Consider the following 26,676-nt stretch of genomic DNA (forward strand, 5'->3'; position numbering starts at 1 on the left):
AACCTCATCACCTTAGTTAACATCACAGAACTCTGTCATACACCCGATAATGACATCACAGAACTCAGTCATACACCCGATAATGACATCACAGAACTCAGTCATATACCAGATAGAAGGATAAACACAACAACATTCATACAGCCACTCTCTCATACTCAGCCCTCTCATCAACATTCATACAGCCACTCTTTCATACTCAGCCCTCTCATCAACATTCATACAGCCAGTCTTTCATACTCAGCCCTCTCATCAACATTCATACATCCACTCTCTCATACTCAACCTTCTCATCAACATTCATACAGCCACTCTCTCATACTCAGCCCTCCCTTCTAGATAGAGAAGGAAGGGCACAAGTGAAGGCCTCCCTTCTAGATAGAGAAGGCAGGGAATCAGTGAAGGCCTCCCTTCTAGATAGAGAAGGCAGGGCACAAGTGAAGGTCTCCCTTCTAGATAGAGAAGGCAGGGCACCAGGGAAGGCCTCCCTTCTAGATAGAGAAGGCAGGGAACCAGTGAAGGCCTCCCTTCTAGATAGAGAAGACAGGGCACAAGTGAAGGCCTCCCTTCTAGATAGAGAAGGCAGGGAATCAGTGAAGGCCCCCTTCTAGATAGAGAAGGCAGGGCACCAGGGAAGGCCTCCCTTCTAGATAGAGAAGGCAGGGAACCAGTGAAGGCCTCCCTTCTAGATAGAGAAGGAAGGGCACAAGTGAAGGCCTCCCTTCTAGATAGAGAAGGCAGGGAATCAGTGAAGGCCTCCCTTCTAGATAGAGAAGGCAGGGCACAAGTGAAGGTCTCCCTTCTAGATAGAGAAGGCAGGGCACCAGGGAAGGCCTCCCTTCTAGATAGAGAAGGCAGGGAACCAGTGAAGGCCTCCCTTCTAGATAGAGAAGACAGGGCACAAGTGAAGGCCTCCCTTCTAGATAGAGAAGGCAGGGAATCAGTGAAGGCCTCCCTTCTAGATAGAGAAGGCAGGGCACCAGGAAGGCCTCCCTTCTAGATAGAGAAGGCAGGGAACCAGTGAAGGCCTCCCTTCTAGATAGAGAAGGCAGGGCACCAGTGAAGGCCTCTCTTCTAGATAGAGAAGGCAGGGCACCAGGAAGGCCTCCCTTCTAGATAGAGAAGGCAGGGAACCAGTGAAGGCCTCCCTTCTAGATAGAGAAGGCAGGGCACAAGTGAAGGCCTCCCATCTAGATAGAGAAGGCAGGGAATCAGTGAAGGCCTCCCTTCTAGATAGAGAAGGCAGGGCACCAGTGAAGGCCTCCCTTCTAGATAGAGAAGGCAGGGCACCAGTGAAGGCCTCCCTTCTAGATAGAGAAGGCAGGGCACCAGTGAAGGCATCCCTTCTAGATAGAGAAGGCAGGGCGCCAGGGAAGGCCTCCCTTCTAGATAGAGAAGGCAGGGAACCAGTGAAGGCCTCCCTTCTAGATAGAGAAGGCAGGGCACCAGTGAAGGCCTCCCTTCTAGATAGAGAAGGCAGGGCACCAGTGAAGGCCTCCCTTCTAGATAGAGAAGGCAGGGCACCAGTGAAGGCCTCCCTTCTAGATAGAGAAGGCAGGGCACCAGTGAAGGCCTCCCTTCTAGATAGAGAAGGCAGGGCACCAGTGAAGGCCTCCCTTCTAGATAGAGAAGGCAGGGCACCAGTGAGCCTTCTAGATAGAGAAGGCAGGGCACCAGTGAAGGCCTCCCTTCTAGATAGAGAAGGCAGGGCACCAGTGAAGGCCTCCCTTCTAGAAAAGAAGGCAGGGCACGGTGAAGGCCTCCCTTCTAGAAAGAGAAGGCAGGGCACCAGTGAAGGCCTCCCTTCTAGAAAGATTCAAACTGAAATATATTCAATTAAATGTTGAGATAAAAATATAAAACATAAATGTAGAAAAAGGCAGGGCACCAGTGAAGGCCTCCCTTCTAGATAGAGATTAAAGGCAGGGCATTTTAAAGGCCTATTTTTTCTAGAAAGAGATTTCAGGGCACCGGTGGCCTCCCTTCTAGAAACAAACAAAGTGAACAACTTTTCAGAAAAGAAGGAGGGACAGTGAAGGCATTCCCTTCTAGAAAGAGAAAGCAGGGCACCAGTGAAGGCCTTTCTAGTGATGAAAGTAAATGAAGGCCTCCCTTCTAGAAAGAGAAGGCAGGGCACCAGTGAAGGCCTCCCTTCACATTCCCTTAAAGCTGTAAGATACATATCCAGCCACTGTAAACAATATAGCACCATGGAAACAGCACCATGGAAACAGCACTTGGAAACATTGGAAACAGCACTCTGCCAGAGTTGAAGAAAATGACCATTTAATCACAGTCCAATGTACTCTACATTCAAACTGAAATATATTCAATTAAATGTTGAGATAAAAAATATAAAACATTTTAAATGTATTTTTTTTGTAGAAATTTGATTTCATATGGCACAAACAAAAGCACAACTTTTCAGTAAAAAATATGAGACAATGGGAGCATTGTCTTCTCTGGAATTGTAAGATTTCTCAGCTGTGTGCGTGTTCTCTTATGTGATTTCAGGTTTGCTAGCTGGTTAGCTTTTTCCACGCTGGGAGCATTGATGAGGCTTCTCTCCTGTGTGTAATCTCTCATGTATTTTTAGGCTGCATAACTTGGTAAAGCTCTTTCCACACTGGGAGCATTGGTAAGGCTTTTCTCCAGTGTGCATTCTCTCGTGGTCTTTAAGGTTCCCTAACTTAGTAAAGCTCTTTCCACGGTGGGAGCAGGGGTGTGGTCTTGCTGATTTGGACATCTCTGGCTCTGGTTCCTCTGAGTCTGGTCTCTCTCCTGCCAAATACAGAGTAGTTAGTTTAACAGAGAGATCAGGGTCCTTTTCACTAGAAACTAAATGGAAGAAAACAGACCGAAATGGCAAGGGTCTAGTGGACGTTGTACATTTAAGAAACGCTTGTTTTTTGTTTTCTGTTGCAGAAATTTTGCTACGGCACTAATTAATACAACCTAGCAACAGCTGAAAACCAAGCCAAATCTAGCACTGTCTTCATACATACACCAACCCGTAGCGTGAGTAATATCCAAGACATTGGTCACCAACCTTTTCTGAGTTAAGATACATTTCTCAGTCAAACATCAATTTTTTAACATGAAAAATAATGTAATGCTATGCAACATTAACCTATCAAACAACAGTTCTGTAGCAATGAGGTTTGTGCCGTAGGCTAAAGTCCCAGTACAGATGTAGGATCTGCAATGCAGGAATTTTAAAACCTTTTTTTTTTATTTTGAAGTTTATAAAGACTTCTGAAGTTTGTAGTTTCCACTTTTACATTTCAGACTTGATTTTCCCTTACAAACACCATTTCAACCGCTACAAATATATTCATTAATTATAATCCACATAATAATTGGGTTAAATGCTGAAGACACATTTCAGTTGAAGGCATTTAGTTGTACACCTGACTAGGTATCCCCCTTTCCATAATTCACATTTCTTGTTGCTGCAGGATTACTTCCTGCTGTAGCAAACTGGCTCAAATTAAGATCCTACTGAAAGGACGAAGCACCCCATTTAGCCACGGTAAAAGTCAAGTCAGGACTTATCCTGTTAACTGAAAGGACGAAACACCCCATTTAACCACGGTAAAAATGACTGCAAACATGGACGAGTATGAAACAGCTATGAGCTCCATAAGACAATCAAAGAGGCAAAACAGACAGTATAGGGACCAAACGGCTCAGACATGGGATGTATGTGGAAGAGATTACAAAGGGAAAACCACACCGATGCCTCACCTCCCCAGCCAGCTGGTCTGCACATGCTCTGAGGACGCTATAAAGGTGTTTGTATGGACACCATTGTTCCTGTACGCAAGCAAGCAAAGGTAACAGAACTAAAAATGACTGTCACTCCCCCGTACTACTCACTTCTGTCATCGAGTGGCTCCCAAGTGGCGGCAGCGAGAGGCGTCACTAGAGACACCCTGGTTCTAGTCCAGGCTGTACCACAGTGGTCTGAGACACTGCATCTCTACAGTACCTGGTTCTAGTCCAGGCTGTACCACAGTGGTCTGAGACACTGCATCTCTACAGTACCTGGTTCTAGTCCAGGCTGTACCACAGTGGTCTGAGACACTGCATCTCTAAAGTACCTGGTTCTAGTCCAGGCTGTATCACAGTGGTCTGAGACACTGCATCTCTACAGTACCTTTGTTCTAGTCCAGGCCGTATCACAGTGGTCTGAGACACTGCATCTCTACAGTACCTGGTTCTAGTCCAGGCTGTATCACAGTGGTCTGAGACACTGCATCTCTACAGTACCTGGTTCTAGTCCAGGCTGTATCACAGTGGTCTGAGACACTGCATCTCTACAGTACCTGGTTCTAGTCCAGGCTGTATCACAGTGGTCTGAGACACTGTATCTCTACAGTACCAGGTTCTAGTCCAGGCTGTACCACAGTGGTCTGAGACACTGCATCTCTACGGTACCTGGTTCTAGTCCAGGCTGTACCACAGTGGTCTGAGACACTGCATCTCTACGGTACCTGGTTCTAGTCCAGGCTGTATCACAGTGGTCTGAGACACTGTATCTCTACAGTACCAGGTTCTAGTCCAGGCTGTACCACAGTGGTCTGAGACACTGCATCTCTACAGTACCAGGTTCTAGTCCAGGCTGTACCACAGTGGTCTGAGACACTGCATCTCTACAGTACCTGGTTCTAGTCCAGGCTGTATCACAGTGGTCTGAGACACTGCATCTCTACAGTACATGGTTCTAGTCCAGGCTGTACCACAGTGGTCTGAGACACTGCATCTCTACAGTACCTGGTTCTAGTCCAGGCTGTATCACAGTGTTCTGAGACACTGCATCTCTACAGTACCTGGTTCTAGTCCAGGCTGTATCACAGTGGTCTGAGACACTGTATCTCTACAGTACCAGGTTCTAGTCCAGGCTGTACCACAGTGGTCTGAGACACTGCATCTCTACGGTACCTGGTTCTAGTCCAGGCTGTATCACAGTGGTCTGAGACACTGCATCTCTACAGTACCTGGTTCTAGTCCAGGCTGTATCACAGTGGTCTGAGACACTGCATCTCTACAGTACCTTTGTTCTAGTCCAGGCTGTATCACAGTGGTCTGAGACACTGCATCTCTACAGTACCTGGTTCTAGTCCAGGCTGTACCACAGTGGTCTGAGACACTGCATCTCTACAGTACCTGGTTCTAGTCCAGGCTGTACCACAGTGGTCTGAGACACTGCATCTCTAAAGTACCTGGTTCTAGTCCAGGCTGTATCACAGTGGTCTGAGACACTGCATCTCTACAGACACCCTGGTTCGATTCCAGGCTGTATCACAACCGGCCGTGATTGGGAGTCCCATTGGGCGGCGCACAATTGTCCCAGCGTCGTCCGGGTTTTGGCCGGTGTAGGTCGTCATTGTTCTTAACTGACTTGTTAAGTAAAAGGTTAAATAACAAAAAAACACATCCGCTCATTAAGTCTTCTTTTATTTATTTATTGAACTAGGCACGTTGGGCTCGGGGATGGAACAACTGTTTATGCCTACATCATTATATTATTCATCAATAGTGGGAATATGGGTTAAGATATGCAACATCATTTTGTATATATAGGGTATGTAAGATTACCCCTTCAAATAAGTGGATTCATCTATTCCATCTAGTTAGCACTGACTCACAAACCTACCTCAAACTTCCCCCATACTGGACACGGACACCTAAAAAATAATATCCACGAGTTCATCGGACTCTGGTGAGGTAGATAAAGGGCCTCATTGCCAAAATCACAAAGTATCCCTTTAATGACATGTATACGCCCACAACATTCTGTAGTTGGGATACGCACACCGTTCCAACACAGAAAAGCTACCTTTTTTAATATACTTAATTACCATTTTTTGGAAAATGATTTCACTCATATTGTAATTAATTATATGTCATAGAAATCTGGGAAAGCCATGCACTTACTCACTCCATATTCAATTTATATTTTAAAATAAAATAAATAAATCAGACAAATGTATTTTTGAGTCCACTTTCTATAATTAGATTTCATGTATAGCATAAACAAAAACACATTCTCAGTCAAAAATATGAGACAATTGTGGGAGCACAATGTGTGTTTTCTGATGAATTTTAAGTCCATGTGAGGTGCTATATCTCTTTCCACACTCGGAGCATTGGTATGGCTTCTCCCCTGTGTGTGTTACCTCATGGACTTTCAGGTGCCCTAACTGCATAAATATCTTTCCACACTGGAGGCACTGATAACTTTTCTCTACAATGTGGATTCTTTCATGCTCTTTAAGTTGTTGAAACCATGTAAATTTAATTCCACAGTGGGAGCATTGGAAAGGCTTCTCCATTGTGTGTCTTTGCTCATGTTCTTTCAGGTTCCATAAATTCTTAAAACTCTTTTCACAATGAGAACAGTGGAAAGGTTTTTCCACAGAGTGTGTCCCCTCATGTCTTTTCAAGGACCCCGATGAGAAAAAATTCCTTTCACACTGTGAGCAGTGGTAAGGCTTCTCTCCTGTGTGAGTCCTCTCATGTGATTTCAGGTCCCCCCGTTGGGTAAAACTTCTTTCACACTGGGAGCAGTGGTAAGGCTTAGAGTGTATTTTTTCATGTTTTTTCATATATTCTGATGAATTAAAATTCTTTCCACACTGAATGCATTGGTAGGGTCTCTCCTTTGTGTGTGTCCTCTCATGTCGTTTCAGGTTCCCAAACCAGCTAAAACTCTTTCCACACTGAGAGCAGTGTCGTCGTCTTTCTGGTTTGGACGTCTCTGGGTCTGGTTCCCCTGAAGCACTCTTCAAGCTGTCACAGTGAGAGTCTGTGTCTGGTCTCTCCCCTGCTGAAGACAAACAGAGAGTTTAGTTAAACAGAGAGACCTCAATGAAACCTCCACATAATAACAGTCTTCCTATGAGGTTTAATCTAGACTAGAGCTTGTCATCACAGAGTGGCTGTAGTGCTTTGTAAGCTAATAAAAACACTATTAAACTTAGTGGTGTTGTGCATTTATTAGACCTAATGGGTAAATAGACTAGTCAGTATAGGATACATGTAATAGACTAGTCAGTATAGGATACATGTATTAGACCTAATGGATAAATAGACTAGTCAGTATAGGATACATGTAATAGACTAGTCAGTATAGGATACATGTATTAGACCTAATGGATAAATAGACTAGTCAGTATAGGATACATGTATTAGACCTAATGGATAAATAGACTAGTCAGTATAGGATACATGTATTAGACCTAATGGATAAATAGACTAGTCAATATAGGATACATGTAATAGACTAGTCAGTATAGGATACATGTATTAGACCTAATAGATAAATAGACTAGTCAGTATAAGATACATGTATTAGACCTAATGGATAAATAGACTAGTGATGGTATTAATGACAATTTTAAAAGCGTCTATGAAAATCTATATAAATCTGAATTAAACAACCGTTGAACTGATCCTACGGCATTATTAGACTCAATACCCCTGAAGCAACTATCAGCAGACAAAAAATGATCCTCCCTCCCCCCCAAAAATACTAGACACTTTTAAAACATTCACGTGGAGAAAAGCACCAGACTGCTTTGCCATAGAATTGTATTTAACATTCTGGGAAAAGATAGCACCCCTATTTACTCAGACTAACAACACACATGCAACTCAACAAAAATATGAACGCTACATGTAAAGTGTTGGTCCCATGTTTCATGAGCTGAAAATAAAAGATCCCAGAAATGTTCCATACGCACAAAAAGCTTATTTCTCTCAAATGTCGCGCACACATTTGTTTACACCCCTGTTAGTGAGCATTTCTACTTTGCCAAGATAATCCATCCACCTGACAGGTATGGCAAATCAAGAAGCTGATTGAACAGCTTGATTATTACACAGGTGCACCTTGTGCTGGGGCCAATAAAAAGCCACTCTAAAATGTGCAGTTTTGTCACAACACAATACCACAAATGTCTGACATTTTGAGGGGGAGTGGAATTGGCATGCTTACTGCAGGAATATCCACCAGAGCTGTTACCAGAGAACTGAATGTTCATTTCTCTACCATAAAGCCACCTCCAACATAGTTGTAGGGAACTTGGCAACAGGCCTCACAACTACAGACCACGTGTATGACGTCGTTTGGGCGAGCGGGTTGTGAACAGAGTGCCCCATGGTATCGGTGGGGTTATGGTATGGGCAGGCATAAGCTACGGACAACGAACAAAAACTGAATTTTATCGATGCCAATTTGAATGCATGAAAATGCACGGCTCAATGTCGCAAGGGTCTGTACACAATTCCTGGAAGCTGAAAATGTCCCAGTTCTTCCATGGCCTGCAGACTCACCCAGAACACCACCCAGTTTTACTTCACATTATGGGACATGTCTTACCTTGCTTCAAAGTAGCCGAGGCAAAATCTAACCATAGAAACATGGAGGCTATTATTTATAAAGACTGCCTCAAGTCAGTGAAACCAGCATTTATAAAGACTGCCTCATATGAAACCAGCATTTATAAAGACTGCCTCATGTCAGTGAAACCAGCATTTATAAAGACTGCCTCATGTCAGTGAAACCAGCATTTATAAAGACTGCCTCATGTGAAACCAGCATTTATAAAGACTGCCTCATGTGAAACCAGCATTTATAAAGACTGCCTCATATGAAACCAGCATTTATAAAGACTGCCTCATATGAAACCAGCATTTATAAAGACTGCCTCATATGAAACCAGCATTTATAAAGACTGCCTCATGTCAGTGAAACCAGCATTTATAAAGACTGCCTCATGTCAGTGAAACCAGCATTTATAGACTGCCTCATATGAAACCAGCATTTATAAAGACTGCCTCATGAAACCAGCATTTATAAAGACTGCCTCATGTCAGTGAAACCAGCATTTATAAAGACTGCCTCATGTCAGTGAAACCAGCATTTATAAAGACGGCCTCATATGTCAGTGAAACCAGCATTTATAAAGACTGCCTCATGTCAGTGAAACCAGCATTTATAAAGACGGCCTCATATGTCAGTGAAACCAGCATTTATAAAGACTGCCTCATGTCAGTGAAACCAGCATTTATAAAGACTGCCTCATGTCAGTGAAACCAGCATTTATAGACTGCCTCATATGAAACCAGCATTCATAAAGACGGCCTCATATGTCAGTGAAACCAGCATTTATAAAGACTGCCTCATGTCAGTGAAACCAGCATTCATAAAGACGGCCTCATATGTCAGTGAAACCAGCATTTATAAAGACGGCCTCATGTGAAACCAGCATTTATAAAGACTGCCTCATGTCAGTTAAACCAGCATTTCACTCCTATTCTATTGGTTTTCATTTCGTTGTCCAGAAGTCAAAGGCACAATCCTAGACATATTAGCAACCCATCCTAGTTGTTGCAGCTTTACAGGCAGAATTCTGGTGGCAGAAATTTGAATGGTTCGCCTAATTTCAGTTTGTGGCAAAACAAGTCGATGAATAGTGTAGAGGATCATTGTAGCATCTAAACCGCTGTGAAACATATTTTCATGAACTAAAAATATAGTATTTTCAGGTGTTCGAAGCTTTTGTGCGAAACCCCGAAAGTAAAACGAGCAAAAGCGAAACTTAAGAGCGAGGAAGCATAGAAATAGATCATGTCGAACAGATCTACAGCTTCTTAGACTTGCTTTAAAATGAGAATGGACTATATTTCTATGTGAATTTGGTCAGGGGTGCCTAAAAAGCTTCCTACTGCCCCTGTACGTTTCCAACAAAGATTTTCACATCGTTCACAGAGGAAGAAAACATTAGAAACGTTCTTTCCATGACAGACGGACCAGGTGAATCCAGGCTAAAGCTATGATCCCCTTATTGATGTCACTAGTTAAATCCTCTTCAATCAGTGTAGATGAAGGGGGGGGAAGAAGAAGGATTTATAAGCTTCGAGACAATTGAAACATGGATTGTGTTCAGTGCCTTCAAAAAGTATTCACACCCCTTGACTTATTCCACATTTTGTGGTATTACAGCCTGAATTCAAAATTGCTTAAATATGATTTTTCTCTCACCCATCTATCTACACATAATACTCCATAACGACAAAGTTATTTTTCTGTTGACATTTTTAGCAAATTTATTACAAATGAAATATCTCATTTACTTAAGTATTCACACCACAGAGTCAATACATGTTGGAATCACATTTGACAGTGATTACAGCTGTGAGTCTTTCTGGGTAAGTCTGTAAGAGCTTTGTATTGGATTTGACAGTGATTACAGCTGTGAGTCTTTCTGGGTACGTCTCTAAGAGCTTTGTATTGGATTTGCCCCAAACATAACACATCGTATTCAGGACCCTTTCTTCTTTAAGGTTGCTGCCCCTAACATCTTCAACCTTTTTAACCTGTCTCTCCTCTCTGGGGAGGTTCCCATTGCTTGGAAGGCAGCTACAGTTCGTCCTTTATTTATAGGGGGAGATCAAGCTCATCCTAACTGTTATAGGCCTATTTCTATTTTCCCTTGTTAATCAAAAGTGTTGGAAAAACTTGTCAATAATCACCCGACTGGTTTCTTGATGTCTATGGTATTCTCTCTGGTGTGCAATCTGGTTTCCGCTCAGGTTATGGATGTGTCACCGCAACCTTAAAGGTCCTCAATGATGTAACCATTGCCCTTGACACGAAGCAATGTTGTGCTGATATTTTTATTGACTTGGCCAAAGGTTTTGATACGGTAGACCATTCCCTTCTTGTGGGCCGGCTAAGGAGTATTGGTGTCTCTGAGGGGTCTTTGGCCTGGTTTGCTAACTACCCTTCTCAAAGAGTGCAGTGTATAAAGTCAGAAAATCTGCTGTCTCAGCCACTGCCTGTCACCAAGGGAGTACACCAAGGCTCAATCCTAGGCCCCACACTCTTCTCAATTTACATCAACAGCATAGCTCAGACAGAGGAAGCTCTCTCATCCACACCTCCAAAACAAAGGTAATGTGGTTTGGTAAGAAGAATGCCCCTCTTCCCACAGGTGTTATTACTACCTCTGAGGATTTAGAGCTCGAGGTAGTCACCTCATACAAGTACTTGGGAGTATGGCTGGACGGCGCACTGTCCTTCTCTCAGCACATATCAAAGCTGCAGGCTAAAGATAAATCTAGACTTGGTTTCCTCTATCGTAATCGCTCCTCTTTCACCCCAGCTGCCAAACTAACCCTGATTTAGATGACCATCCTACCCATGCTAGATTACGGAAACATAATTTATAGGTCAGCAGGTAAGGGTGCTCTCGAGCGGCTAGATGGTATTTACCATTCGGCCATCAGATTTGCCACCAATGCTCCTTATAGGACACATCACTGCACTCTATACCTCTCTGATAACCGGTCATCTCTGTATACCCGTCGCAAGACCCAGTGGTTGATGCTTCTTTATAAAACCCTCTTAGGCCTCCCTCCCCACTATCTGAGATATCTACTGCAGCCCTCATCCTCCACATACAACACCCGTTCTGCCAGTCACATTCTGGTAAAGGTCCCCAAAACACACATCCCTGGGTCGCTCCTCTTTTCAGTTCGCTGCAGCTAGCGACTGGAACGAGCTGCAACAAACACTCAAACTGGACAGTTTTATCTCAATCTCTTCATTAAAAGACTCAATCATGGACACTCTTACTGACAGTTGTGGCTGCTTTGTGTGAAGTATTGTTGTCTCTACCTCCTTGACCTTTGTGCTGTTGACTGTGCCCAATAATGTTGCTACCATGTTGTGTTGTCATGTGTTGCTGCCTTGCTATGTTGTTGTCTTAGGTCTCTCTTTATGTAGTGTTGTCTCTCTTGTTGTGATGTGTGTTTTGTCCTATTTATATTGCATTTATTTATTTATTTTAATCCCAGGCCCCCGTCCCCACAGGAGGCATTTTGTCTTTTGGTAGGCCGTCATTGTCAATAAGAATTTGTTCTTAACTGACTTGCCTAGTTACATAAAGGTTAAATAAATAAAACTATAGTTAATTTCTTTGCCACATTCTTTGCAGTTTTGCTTTAGTTCCTTATTGCAAACAGGATTCATGTTTTGGAATATTTGTATTCTGTACAGGCTTCCTACTTTTACTTGTCAATTAGGTTAGGTTAGTGTTAGTGTTATGGAGTAACTACAATGTTGTTGATCCGCTGGGGCGCTACTTGGCTCATCGTGCTCTTTAGTGACTCCTTGTGGTGGGTCAGACGCCTGCAGGCTGATTTCGGTCGTCAGTTGAACTGTGTTTCCTCTGACACATTGGTGCAGAGTTAAGCAGGCGGGTGTTAAGGAGCGCGGTTTTGGCGGGTCATGTTTCAGAGGACACATGACTCTACCTTCACCTCTCCCAAGCTTAAGTATTTTTAAAACCAAATACTTTCTTGGCTTATTTCTCTCGTATTTTTCCATTTGAGCCATTTTCATTAAGGTATCTTTTACTCAGGTATGACAATCAGGTACGACAACAACTGTATTGGCTGCTGCGTGTCGGGCCAATCTGCGGTTAAACACGAGTGCAGGTGGTAAATTATTTTAGGACAGTGGGGACAAGACATTGACATTAATACATGTCAATGTATTGTCAGTAAGCATTTCACTAAGGTCTACACACCTGTTGTATTTGGTGCGTGTGACCAATAACATTTGGTTTGACGCTAATTGCTCAATAGTTAACTAGATGATTTGAATTGCCTATCTAGTTCCTCTGTTGTCTGACTATTATTTTTTTAATTTGTGCAAGCGGACAAAGCGTTAATATCGCTATTTTAAAAAATGTCTAAATTATTTTACCTTTATTTAACCAGGCAAGTCAGTCAATAACAAATTATTATTTACAATGGTGGCCTACCAGGGGAACAGTGGGTTAACTACCTTGTTTCAGGGGCAGAACGGCAGATTTTTTTTACCTTGTCAGTTCGGGGGATTCGATCTAGCAACCTTTACGGTTACTGGCCTAACACTAACCGCTAGGCTGCCTGACCACCCCAAAAGCCTTCCACATGCTTCGGTTCGGCTGGCGAACCTAACGAGTGTGCTCACATAAGTACTATTAAGGAGAGTAGCCTAAAACTGCAATAGTACTGTTTGTCCATCTTGAGATGCCGTAGGCAGTATACATTTCTTCAAAATGGTCAGAATTAATCTAAGATATACTGTTTATACAAAAGGATGTGGACACCACTTCAAATGAGTGAATTTGCCTATTTCTGTAAGTCTCTCTGGATAAGAGTGTCTGCTAAATGATTCACAACTGTAAGTCTCTCTGGATAAGAGTGTCTGCTAAATGACGCAAGTAAATAGGCCTACCCCTGGGGTACGACAGTTGCACTAAGCTCATTGGGCTTTTATAATTATCCTAGAATCAATGGTTAGGGCTGTTGGCCACAGAATTGAGTTAAACAAAACACGCATGTACCATTGGCCATCTTCTCCTTTAACAACGCATACAATACTGAACAACATATTCAAGTGTAGAACTTCAGTAGAATCCCCCATTTAAAACCACATTAGTTCAACAATTGCATCGTTTGTGCCCCTGTTTTTAAGACAGTACTCACTGATGGTAATCGGATATTCTGACTCCTCCTCCTTTTTCACTCCTAAAACATCTTCCTCCTCTTTTATTGAGATAGCCTCCTCTTCCTCTTTTACTCCAAAAGGTTCTTCCTCTTTTTTCACTAAATTCCCTTCTTCTTTCAATGTTATGGCCTCTTCCTCCTTTTTCATTCTGAAAGCTTCTACATCTTCCTCTTCCTCTTCCACTGTGACAGCCTCTATCCCCTCTTCCTCTTTCACTCCAAAAGGTTCTTCCTCTTCTTTCACTGTAACAGCCTCCTCTTCCTCCTGTTTTATTCTGAAAGCTTCTTCCTCTCCTTTCACTGTAATATTCTCCTCTTCTTCTTTTACAATAATATTCAGCCCCAGAGCTCCTTTCTCCGTCCAGTAGACATCCTCTTCTTTAGCAAGGGGGCAGTAGCTTAGTGAGCTCATATTAGCTAGCTAGCTAGTTAGCATTAGCAACTAGCCTAGTGCTAAACTCAGTACGAATTTAACAAATATGCTTATTTAAGTAAACAAGCAAATTGCATGTAAGTTAAGTAGTGTATATGTAAACAGAATTGTGTTTAAAACACTGAGATTCATATTAACACAAATGGTCGAAAGAGCTTCAATGTTTAGGTTTTGTGTTTGCTTGCAAGCTAGCGAAGTGGTTGAATCAGTAGCCGTGTTGTTGTTGAAGAAGCCCCGTCCACTAGAATACACGTCACCAAGAAGCATCACCTGAAAGACACGTCGCCATCTGCTGACTGGAGTGGGTAACGCTGTTCAATTAAATAAAACATTCTGGCAAACCAACTTCACAAAAATATTATTGGCAAATAACCAGATATGTTTTCTCTTACTTCTAAGTACCTTTACACAGATGTAGAAGCTGAATATGAATATGTACATAATTAATCAATCCTGTTTTGAAAAGATAATGTGTTAAACAATGATCTGTTGTTGTTGTTGTTTGTTATGTTTTCACCACCGGAGTTTTTATCTCGATGAGAGCATTTTATTACTTTACAGGGGAAATCTGCAGTTCAACCAATAACAAGTCGCTACCCCGCCACTGTTTTGGTAAAAAAAAAAAAAGGATTATAGTTTTAACCAAACTGTGAGAATATACAGCGTTTGTTTAGAATTACATTGTTTTACAAACAACGAGGTAAAAACAGGCTTTTATGTTCTGATGGGGTGCGGCAGTTGACCTAAGCCCATGAGGCATGTATAAGTTATAGGTGGGTTCTGATGGGGTACGGCAGTTGACCTAAGCCCATGAGGCATGTATAAGTTATAGGTGGGTTCTGATGGGGTACGGCAGTTGACCTAAGCCCATGAGGCATGTATAAGTTATAGGTGGGTTCTGATGGGGTACGGCAGTTGACCTAAGCCCATGAGGCATGTATAAGTTATAGGTGGGTTCTGATGGGGTACGGCAGTTGACCTAAGCCCATGAGGCATGTATAAGTTATAGGTGGGTTCTGAGTTGACCTAAGCCCATGAGGCATGTATAAGTTATAGGTGGGTTCTGATGGGGTACGGCAGTTGAACTAAGCCCATGAGGCATGTATAAGTTATATTTGGGTTCTGATGGGGTACGGCAGTTGAACTAAGCCCATGAGGCATGTATAAGTTATAGGTGGGTTCTGATGGGGTACGGCAGTTGAACTAAGCCCATGAGGCATGTATAAGTTATAGGTGGGTTCTGATGGGGTACGGCAGTTGAACTAAGCCCATGAGGCATGTATAAGTTATAGGTGGGTTCTGATGGGGTACGGCAGTTGAACTAAGCCCATGAGGCATGTATAAGTTATATTTGGGTTCTGATGGGGTACGGCAGTTGAACTAAGCCCATGAGGCATGTATAAGTTATAGGTGGGTTCTATACGGCAGTTGAACTAAGCCCATGAGGCATGTATAAGTTATAGGTGGGTTCTGATGGGGTACGGCAGTTGAACTAAGCCCATGAGGCATGTATAAGTTATAGGTGGGTTCTGATGGGGTACGGCAGTTGACCTAAGCCCATGAGGCATGTATAAGTTATAGGTGGGTTCTGTTGACCTAAGCCCATGAGGCATGTATAAGTTATAGGTGGGTTCTGATGGGGTACGGCAGTTGACCTAAGCCCATGAGGCATGTATAAGTTATAGGTGGGTTCTGATGGGGTACGGCAGTTGACCTAAGCCCATGAGGCATGTATAAGTTATAGGTGGGTTCTGATGGGGTACGGCAGTTGACCTAAGCCCATGAGGCATGTATAAGTTATAGGTGGGTTCTGATGGGGTACGGCAGTTGAACTAAGCCCATGAGGCATGTATGTTATAGGTGGGTTCTGATGGGGTACGGCAGTTGAACTAAGCCCATGAGGCATGTATAAGTTATAGGTGGGTTCTGATGGGGTACGGCAGTTGACCTAAGCCCATGAGGCATGTATAAGTTATAGGTGGGTTCTGATGGGGTACGGCAGTTGAACTAAGCCCATGAGGCATGTATAAGTTATAGTTGACCTAAGCCCATGAGGCATGTATAAGTTATAGGTGGGTTCTGATGGGGTACGGCAGTTGAACTAAGCCCATGAGGCATGTATAAGTTATAGGTGGGTTCTGATGGGGTACGGCAGTTGAACTAAGCCCATGAGGCATGTATAAGTTATAGGTGGGTCCTGATGGGGTACGGCAGTTGACCTAAGCCCATGAGGCATGTATAAGTTATAGGTGGGTTCTGATGGGGTACGGCAGTTGACCTAAGCCCATGAGGCATGTATAAGTTATAGGTGGGTTCTGATGGGGTACGGCAGTTGACCTAAGCCCATGAGGCATGTATAAGTTATAGGTGGGTTCTGATGGGGTACGGCAGTTGACCTAAGCCCATGAGGCATGTATAAGTTATAGGTGGTTGTTGAGGCATGTATAAGTTATAGGTGGGTTCTGATGGGGTACGGCAGTTGACCTAAGCCCATGAGGCATGTATAAGTTATAGGTGGGTTCTGATGGGGTACGGCAGTTGACCTAAGCCCATGAGGCATGTATAAGTTATAGGTGGGTTCTGATGGGGTACGGCAGTTGAACTAAGCCCATGAGGCATGTATAAGTTATAGGTGGGTTCTGATGGGGTACGGCAGTTGAACTAAGCCCATGAGGCATGTATAAGTTATAGGTGGGTTCTGATGGGGTACGGCAGTTGACCTAAGCCCATGAGGCATGTATAAGTTATAGGTGGGTTCTGATGGGGTACGGCAGTTGACCTAAGCCCATGAGGCATGTATAAGTTATAGGTGGGTTCTGATGGGGTACGGCAGTTGACCTAAGCCCATGAGGCATGTATAAGTTATAGGTGGGTTCTGATGGGTTACGGCAGTTGACCTAAGCCCATGAGGCATGTATAAGTTATAGGTGGGTTCTGATGGGGTACGGCAGTTGACCTAAGCCCATGAGGCATGTATAAGTTATAGGTGGGTTCTGATGGGGTACGGCAGTTGACCTAAGCCCATGAGGCATGTATAAGTTATAGGTGGGTTCTGATGGGGTACGGCAGTTGAACTAAGCCCATGAGGCATGTATAAGTTATAGGTGGGTTCTGATGGGGTACGGCAGTTGAACTAAGCCCATGAGGCATGTATAAGTTATATTCTCCAATAATCCATGAGTGTATATCATTATAAATTTGAAAATAGATGTAGCAATCCCAGATTTCCCCTTTAAAGCCACACACTCTGTAAAATGTGAACATACTATTTCCTTAAAATCACACACTGGTCAGGTCACTGCACTTTCCATTCAGCTTCAGGCAACCTGGATGTAAGGCTTGTTCACACCTGTAGTGACTCCTTCTATCCGTCACAACCCCATTGTTACGTATCCATTGTTTACTAGATACATCAACGTAATGACACCCAACACAATGTTGAAAAATCAGAATGCTTCCCACCACTAGATCACATGACGAGACGTGAGCTGGACGTGATCCCAGTGAACCGGTAGAGAGAGGACTCTAACCAGGAATCATACGTGGTAAAGTAACGCCCGTTGTCATGACAGCCTAGTATTCCTCTGGGCAGAGGCAGTAGGTCTACCACACTGGCGTGTGCCTTGTTACAACAGCCTAAGTATATAACATGATTGACACGACCGTAATAATCATCATGAAACCGCCTTTGGAAGTGCCATAAGCGTAAACCAACATTATTCAGGATTTTACATTAACCTGTTTAACTGCATTGATATGGTTTAATTGATCATAGTCCAGACATCGTTATAGATATGTCTTAATTGATCATAGTCCAGACTCTTTATAGATATGTCTTAACTGATCAAAGTCCAGACTCGTTATAGATATGTCTTAATTGATCAAGTTCAGACTCTTTATAGATATGTCTTAACTGATCAAGTCCAGACTCGTTATAGATATGTCTTAACTGATCAAGTCCAGACTCGTTATAGATATGTCTTAATTGATCATAGTCCAGACTCCTTATAGACATGGTTACATTGATCAAAATCCAGACATGTTATAGATATGTCTTAATTGATCATAGTCCAGACGTCGTTATAGATATGTCTTAACTGATCAAAGTCCAGACTCATTATAGATATGTCTTAACTGATCAAGTCCAGTCTCGTTATAGATATGTCTTAATTGATCAAGTTCAGACTCTTTATAGATATGTCTTAACTGATCAAGTCCAGACTCGTTATAGATATGTCTTAACTGATCAAGTCCAGTCTCGTTATAGATATGTCTTAACTGATCAAGTCCAGACTCGTTATAGATATGTCTTAACTGATCAAGTCCAGACTCGTTATAGATATGTCTTAATTGATCATAGTCCAGACTCGTTATAGATATGTCTTAATTGATCAAGTTCAGACTCTTTATAGATATGTCTTAACTGATCAAGTCCAGACTCGTTATAGATATGTCTTAATTGATCATAGTCCAGACTCGTTATAGATATTTAATTGATCAAGTCCAGACTCGTTATAGATATGTCTTAACTGATCATAGTCCAGACGTCGTTATAGATATGTCTTAACTGATCAAAGTCCAGACTCATTATAGATATGTCTTAATTGATCAAGTCCAGACTCGTTATAGATATGTCTTAACTGATCATTCCAGACTCGTTATAGATATGTCTTAACTGATCAAGTCCAGACTCGTTATAGATATGTCTTAACTGATCAAGTCCAGACTCGTTATAGATATGTCTTAACTGATCAAGTCCAGACTCGTTATAGATATGTCTTAACTGATCAAGTCCAGACATCGTTATAGATATGTCTTAATTGATCAAGTCCAGACTCGTTATAGATATGTCTTAACTGATCAAGTCCAGACTCGTTATAGATATGTCTTAACTGATCAAAGTCCAGACTCGTTATAGATATGTCTTAATTGATCAAGTTCAGACTCTTTATAGATATGTCTTAACTGATCAAGTCCAGTCTCGTTATAGATATGTCTTAACTGATCAAGTCCAGACTCGTTATAGATATGTCTTAATTGATCATAGTCCAGACTCGTTATAGATATTTCTTAATTGATCATAGTCCAGACTCGTTATAGATATGTCTTAATTGATCATAGTCCAGACTCGTTATAGATATGTCTTAACTGATCAAGTCCAGACTCGTTATAGATATGTCTTAATTGATCATAGTCCAGACTCGTTATAGATATGTCTTAACTGATCAAGTCCAGACTCGTTATAGATATGTCTTAACTGATCAAGTCCAGACTCGTTATAGATATGTCTTAACTGATCAAGTCCAGTCTCGTTATAGATATGTCTTAACTGATCAAGTCCAGACTCGTTATAGATATGTCTTAACTGATCAAGTCCAGACTCGTTATAGATATGTCTTAACTGATCAAGTCCAGACTCGTTATAGATATGTCTTAACTGATCAAGTCCAGACTCGTTATAGATATGTCTTAACTGATCAAGTCCAGACTCGTTATAGATATGTCTTAACTGATCAAGTCCAGACTCGTTATAGATATGTCTTAACTGATCAAGTCCAGACTCGTTATAGATATGTCTTAACTGATCAAGTCCAGACTCGTTATAGATATGTCTTAACTGATCAAGTCCAGACTCGTTATAGATATGTCTTAACTGATCAAGTCCAGTCTCGTTATAGATATGTCTTAACTGATCAAGTCCAGACTCGTTATAGATATGTCTTAACTGATCAAGTCCAGACTCGTTATAGATATGTCTTAACTGATCAAGTCCAGACTCGTTATAGATATGTCTTAACTGATCAAGTCCAGTCTCGTTATAGATATGTCTTAACTGATCAAGTCCAGACTCGTTATAGATATGTCTTAACTGATCAAGTCCAGACTCATGATTAGTTCTAAATACCATGCAGTTGAATCAGATGAATTTAAACCAGACATTTTTTTTGCAGGTCTTCTATTTCCCCTTTTATTCATTGATAATTTCCCATCATGAAAATGTATCTCTATTCCCCAACCAAACACGATACCACAAAAAAAAAACATAACAAAAACAGCTTTTTACACCAATCTGGCAACCCTCATGAAATCAGACAGCACCAGAATCCCAAAGTATTAAGCGAAAACAAGCATAGAGAACAGTTTTGGCTTTAATTTTAAAAAACAATGGAAGACTACTATTATAAGTATTTCGGTGACAACCTGGTTGATTAATAACAATATTGGATTGTTAACACGTTTGTTTTTTTAATATAAATAAATGTGGGACACAAAAAAAAGCCAGTGTAGAACCCCATTACCCAAAATGCACTGCTCCAATTACTTTCAAATGTTTGTCCCCCCAATGTATTTTCCGAAAAATGAAGTCTCACAAAAACCTGTATTTTCCTACGAATTGAGTTGCACAAAAATGTGTATTTTCACACTAATTAAGCCACACAAAAACGAAACAAAACCTACAAAAACGCACAAAACAAAAAATACTTTTTTTGTACATATTTGCAGGAATTGAGTGTGAGACAGTCTTTATTCAGGAGCCTGTTGGTGTCAGACTTGATGCTCCTGTACCGCTTGCTGTGCAGAAGCAGAGAGAACAGTCTGTGGCTTTTGATTGGTTGGAGTATTTAGACTTGATGCTCCTGTACCGCTTGCTGTGCAGAAGCAGAGAGAACAGTCTTTTGATTGGTTGGAGTATTTAGACTTGATGCTCCTGTACCGCTTGCTGTGCAGAAGCAGAGAGAACAGTCTTCTGATTGGTTGGAGTATTTAGACTCCCTGAGTCAGTGTTTTATTTTACCTTTATGTAACTAGGCAAGTCAGTTAAGAACTAATTCTTATTTTCAATGACGGCCTGGGAACAGTGGGTTAACTGGCCTGGGAACAGTGGGTTAACTGGCCTAGGAACAGTGGGTTAACTGGCCTGGGAACAGTGGGTTAACTGGCCTAGGAACAGTGGGTTAACTGGCCTGGGAACAGTGGGTTAACTGGCCTGGGAACAGTGGGTTAACTGGTCTAGAAACAGTGGGTTAACTGGCCTAGGAACAGTGGGTTAACTGGCGTGTGATTATACCCTGATGAAGACAGCTTGGAGCTCCTAGAGGGTGATTATACCCTGATGAAGACAGCTTGGAGCTCCTAGAGTGTGATTATACCCTGATGAAGACAGCTTGGAGCTCCTAGTGTGATTATACCCTGATGAAGACAGCTTGGAGCTCCTAGAGTGTGATTATACCCTGATGAAGACAGCTTGGAGCTCCTAGAGGGTGATTATACCCTGATGAAGACAGCTTGGAGCTCCTAGTGTGATTATACCCTGATGAAGACAGCTTGGAGCTCCTAGAGGGTGATTATACCCTGATGAAGACAGCTTGGAGCTCCTAGAGGGTGATTATACCCTGATGAAGACAGCTTGGAGCTCCTAGAGGGTGATTATACCCTGATGAAGACAGCTTGGAGCTCCTAAATCAAATCAAATCAAATCAAATTTTATTTGTCACATACACATGGTTAGCAGATGTTAATGCGAGTGTAGCGAAATGCTTGTGCTTCTAGTTCCGACAATGCAGTAATAACGAGCAAGTAATCTAACTAACAATTCCAAAAAAAAACTACTGTCTTATACACAGTGTAAGGGGATAAAGAATATGTACATAAGGATATATGAATGAGTGATGGTACAGAGCAGCATAGGCAAGATACAGTAGATGATATCGAGTACAGTATATACATATGAGATAAGTATGTAAACCAAGTGGCATAGTTAAAGTGGCTAGTGATACATGTATTACATAAGGATGCAGTCGATGATATAGAGTACAGTATCAACGTATGCATATGAGATGAACAATGTAGGGTAAGTAACATTATATAAGGTAGCATTGTTTAAAGTGGCTAGTGATATATTTACATCATTTCCCATCAATTCCCATGATTAAAGTGGCTGGAGTAGAGTCAGTGTCATTGACAGTGTGTTGGCAGTAGCCACTCAATGTTAGTGGTGGCTGTTTAACAGTCTGATGGCCTTGAGATAGAAGCTGTTTTTCAGTCTCTCGGTCCCAGCTTTGATGCACCTGTACTGACCTCGCCTTCTGGATGACAGCGGGGTGAACAGGCAGTGGCTCGGGTGGTTGATGTCCTTGATGATCTTTATGGCCTTCCTGTAGCATCGGGTGGTGTAGGTGTCCTGGAGGGCAGGTAGTTTGCCCCCGGTGATGCGTTGTGCAGACCTCACTACCCTCTGGAGAGCCTTACGGTTGAGGGCGGTGCAGTTGCCATACCAGGCGGTGATACAGCCCGCCAGGATGCTCTCGATTGTGCATCTGTAGAAGTTTGTGAGTGCTTTTGGTGACAAGCCGAATTTCTTCAGCCTCCTGAGGTTGAAGAGGCGCTGCTGCGCCTTCCTCACGATGCTGTCTGTGTGAGTGGACCAATTCAGTTTGTCTGTGATGTGTATGCCGAGGAACTTAAAACTTGCTACCCTCTCCACTACTGTTCCATCGATGTGGATGGGGGTGTTCCCTCTGCTGTTTCCTGAAGTCCACAATCATCTCCTTAGTTTTGTTGACGTTGAGTGTGAGGTTATTTTCCTGACACCACACTCCGAGGGCCCTCACCTCCTCCCTGTAGGCCGTCTCGTCGTTGTTGGTAATCAAGCCTACCACTGTTGTGTCGTCCGCAAACTTGATGATTGAGTTGGAGGCGTGCATGGCCACGCAGTCGTGGGTGAACAGGGAGTACAGGAGGGGGCTCAGAACGCACCCTTGTGGGGCCCCAGTGTTGAGGATCAGCGGGGAGGAGATGTTGTTGCCTACCCTCACCACCTGGGGGCGGCCCGTCAGGAAGTCCAGTACCCAGTTGCACAGGGCGGGGTCGAGACCCAGGGTCTCGAGCTTGATGACGAGCTTGGAGGGTACTATGGTGTTGAATGCCGAGCTGTAGTCGATGAACAGCATTCTCACATAGGTATTCCTCTTGTCCAGATGGGTTAGGGCAGTGTGCAGTGTGGTTGAGATTGCATCGTCTGTGGACCTATTTGGGCGGTAAGCAAATTGGAGTGGGTCAAGGGTGTCAGGTAGGGTGGAGGTGATATGGTCCTTGACTAGTCTCTCAAAGCACTTCATGATGACGGATGTGAGTGCTACGGGGCGGTAGTCGTTTAGCTCAGTTACCTTAGCTTTCTTGGGAACAGGAACAATGGTGGCCCTCTTGAAGCATGTGGGAACAGCAGACTGGTATAGGGATTGGTTGAATATGTCCGTAAACACACCGGCCAGCTGGTCTGCGCATGCTCTGAGGGCGCGGCTGGGGATGCCGTCTGGGCCTGCAGCCTTGCGAGGGTTAACACGTTTAAATGTCTTACTCACTTCGGCTGCAGTGAAGGAGAGACCGCATGATTCCGTTGCAGGCCGTGTCAGTGGCACTGTATTGTCCTCAAAGCGGGCAAAAAAGTTATTTAGTCTGCCTGGGAGCAAGACATCCTGGTCCGTGACTGGGCTGGGTTTCTTCCTGTAGTCCGTGATTGACTGTAGACCCTGCCACATACCTCTTGTGTCTGAGCCGTTGAATTGAGATTCTACTTTGTCTCTGTACTGGCGCTTAGCTTGTTTGATAGCCTTGCGGAGGGAATAGCTGCACTGTTTGTATTCAGTCATGTTACCAGACACCTTGCCCTGATTAAAAGCAGTGGTTCGTGCCTTCAGTTTCACACGAATGCTGCCATCAATCCACGGTTTCTGGTTAGGGAATGTTTTAATCGTTGCTATGGGAACGACATCTTCAACGCACGTTCTAATGAACTCGCACACCGTATCAGCGTATTCGTCAATGTTGTTGTCTGACGCAATACGAAACATCTCCCAGTCCACGTGATGGAAGCAGTCTTGGAGTGTGGAGTCAGCTTGGTCGGACCAGCGTTGGACAGACCTCAGCGTGGGAGCTTCTTGTTTTAGTTTCTGTCTGTAGGCAGGGATCAACAAAATGGAGTCGTGGTCAGCTTTTCCGAAAGGGGGCGGGGCAGGGCCTTATATGCGTCGCGGAAGTTAGAGTAACAATGATCCAGGGTCTTTCCACCCCTGGTTGCGCAATCAATATGCTGATAAAATTTAGGGAGTCTTGTTTTCAGATTAGCCTTGTTAAAATCCCCAGCTACAATGAATGCAGCCTCCGGATAAATCGTTTCCAGTTTGCAGAGAGTTAAATAAAGTTCGTTCAGAGCCATCGATGTGTCTGCTTGGGGGGGATATATACGGCTGTGATTATAATCGAAGAGAATTCTCTTGGTAGATAATGCGGTCTACATTTGATTGTGAGGAATTCTAAATCAGGTGAACAGAAGGATTTGAGTTCCTGTATGTTTCCTTCATCACACCATGTCACGTTGGCCATAAGGCATACGCCCCCGCCCGTCTTCTTACCAGAGAGATGTTTGTTTCTGTCGGCGCGATGCGTGGAGAAACCCGCTGGCTGCACCGCTTCGGATTGCGTCTCTCCAGTTAGCCATGTTTCCGTGAAGCAGAGAACGTTACAGTCTCTGATGTCCCTCTGGAATGCTACCCTTGCTCGGATTTCATCAACCTTGTTGTCAAGAGACTGGACATTGGCAAGAAGAATGCTGGGGAGTGGTGCACGATGTGCCCGTCTCCAGAGTCTGACCAGAAGACCGCTTCGTTTCCCTCTTTTTCTGAGTCGTTTTTTTTTTTTTTTGGTCGCTGCATGTGATCCACTCGGTTACACTGGTTGTAAGGCAGAACTCAGGATCCGCATCGCGAAAAACATATTCTTGGTCGTACTGATGGTGAGTTGACGCTGATCTTATATTCAGTAGTTCTTCTCGGGTGTATGTAAAGAAACCTAAGATGACCTGGGGTACTAGTGTAAGAAATAACACGTAAAAAAACAAAAAACTGCATAGTTTCCTAGGAACGCGAGCGAGGCGGCCATCTCTGTCGGCGCCGGAAGTACAAGTCACCTAGAGGGTGATTATACCCTGATGAAGACAGCTTGGAGCTCCTAGAGGGTGATTATACCCTGATGAAGACAGCTTGGAGCTCCTAGAGGGTGATTATACCCTGATGAAGACAGCTTGGAGCTCCTGTTCTACAGTCTTCTAAAGATAGGGGGGTTGACTGGGACAGGCAATGTAACATCCATAATGTTTTAAGGAAAAGTTTTTGTAAAACAAGCACCTTACATCAGATCATCTTGAAACTATCTCTCCAAAGCTAACTTTCATCAAGGTTATCAAGGTTTTATATGGTCAATTGGTTTCTCTCTTTTCATTGGCAGAATCCTTTTCAGTGTTATGATATTCATAACATCCATATCCACCAGTCTATCTTCCTGTCAACTAACAGAACTCTGCTGGTTGTCCTGGTAACAGATACCAGTGGGCAGATCTATTGTATTTGTTCAAACTAAACTACAGCACTTACTTTGATGTGTCAAATCTGATCCTTTCTTCTCTTCTCCTCCTCTCACAGTTCCACTCAGCCCCATTGTTTTCCTGCAGTCCACCAGCAGCACAGACAACCTCTTTATACCCAGCAGTAAGGCGCTACCGGGAGAGGCACGACACAGGGACTCCGGGAGGGTGGAAGGGCTAGCATTGTCCTGGTAACCATAAAGAGGGGACACAGACACATATCATTATGGATGCTGATGCCACTGTTGACATAAAGTGCTTTACAGAAACCCAGCCCAGACCAAGAGAGAGAAAGCTGTATACTAGACCAGACCAAGCTGTATGCTAGACCAGACCAAGCTGTATGCTGGACCAGACCAAGCTGTACCATCTGGTGTTCTGATCTGGAGAGACTCTTCTCTGCCTCGTCAGCATCAGGATGTTGTTGAGGCTTCCCAGAGGATCCACCATAGTCACGTCTCTCTCCTGTGTGAATGAGAACAGCAAACAGATGGTAAACTTATGATCTTCTATTACAATCAGAGTCTGACAAGAGGCATGACTATGTCTACAAAGGTCCTATAAAATATTGTTTGTGATGCAAATGTAAAAGGGTCGTTCCACTAAATGGATGCCTTTTCCGTCCCTTTGATATTTTAAGTAGAGATTATGCTTCAATATAGAATTTTAAAAGCCTGTTATACTAGATGAGGGGAACTTTAATATAGACCACATGGAGAATTCAATACATCAAATTGAAAAGTCCCTAAAATATATGAACCAATGGCAGATTGACCCTTTAACAATTCCTACAGTACTGAACAACATATTCAAGTGTAGAACTTCAGTAGAATGCCACTTTAAAACCACACATTAGTTCAACAACGGCATAGTTTGTGCCCCTGTTTAAGACAGTACTCACTGGTGGTAATCTGATATTCTGTCTCTTCCTCTTTCACTCCCAAAACGTCTTCCTCCTTCACCTTTATTGAGATAGCATCCTCTTCCTCTCCAAAAGGTTCATATATCTTCTTTTCACTATAACTCTTCCTCCTTTTTCATTCTGAAAGGTTCTTTCTCTTTTTCTCTTCCTCTTCTTCTTTCACTATAACAGTCTCATCTTCCTCCTTTTTCATTCTAAAAGGTTCTTTCTCTTCTTTCACTGTAACATCCTCCTCTTCATCTTCCACGACAATGTTCAGCGCCAGAGCGGCAAACCTCCTCTTCTTTAGCAGGGGATGAGTACTTTAATGAACTCATGGTCAGGGATGTTAGC

The 26,676-nt window shown here is 43.0% G+C and overlaps 2 protein-coding genes across 3 annotated transcripts; both read right to left on the minus strand.

Annotated features, from left to right (window-relative positions):
* Window positions 1–2,491: 2,491 nt before the first annotated feature.
* Window positions 2,492–26,424, minus strand: LOC121845054 (zinc finger protein 32-like). The gene is made up of 4 exons (XM_042315760.1): window positions 26,323–26,424; window positions 25,789–25,886; window positions 25,432–25,609; window positions 2,492–2,781 (listed from the first exon to the last, which is right to left on the minus strand). Exons 2-4 carry the CDS (start codon window positions 25,789–25,791, stop codon window positions 2,528–2,530), a joined length of 435 nt encoding a protein of 144 aa, XP_042171694.1. The 5' UTR covers window positions 25,792–25,886; window positions 26,323–26,424; the 3' UTR covers window positions 2,492–2,527.
* LOC121845053 (zinc finger protein OZF-like) lies at window positions 5,453–14,241 on the minus strand. 2 transcript variants are annotated; one of them, XM_042315759.1, is made up of 2 exons: window positions 13,549–14,241; window positions 5,453–6,829 (listed from the first exon to the last, which is right to left on the minus strand). In XM_042315759.1, the coding sequence occupies exons 1-2, from the start codon at window positions 13,979–13,981 to the stop codon at window positions 6,054–6,056; spliced, it is 1,209 nt and encodes a 402-aa protein (XP_042171693.1). In that variant the 5' UTR covers window positions 13,982–14,241; the 3' UTR covers window positions 5,453–6,053. The 2 variants fall into 2 exon arrangements, with proteins under 2 accessions (XP_042171693.1, XP_042171692.1); XM_042315758.1 differs by having other exon boundaries at window positions 5,453–6,832.
* Window positions 26,425–26,676: the final 252 nt, after the last annotated feature.

This window comes from Oncorhynchus tshawytscha, unplaced genomic scaffold, assembly GCF_018296145.1.
Source record: "Oncorhynchus tshawytscha isolate Ot180627B unplaced genomic scaffold, Otsh_v2.0 Un_contig_4684_pilon_pilon, whole genome shotgun sequence".
Lineage (NCBI taxonomy): Eukaryota > Metazoa > Chordata > Actinopteri > Salmoniformes > Salmonidae > Oncorhynchus > Oncorhynchus tshawytscha.

Excerpts from the sequence above, each read along its gene's own strand:
- LOC121845053 (XM_042315758.1), bottom strand. The coding sequence starts at position 13,981 with ATGAGCTCACTAAGCTACTGCCCCCTTGCTAAAGAAGAGGATGTCTAC. Across the intron at positions 6,833-13,548 it reads AGAATATCCGATTACCATCA|CAGGGGAGAGACCAGACACA; the intron begins GTGAGTACTGTC and ends GTTTGTCTTCAG.
- LOC121845054 (XM_042315760.1), bottom strand. Across the intron at positions 2,782-25,431 it reads ATCAGATTTGACACATCAAA|GAGAGAGACCAGACTCAGAG; the intron begins GTAAGTGCTGTA and ends TGTATTTGGCAG.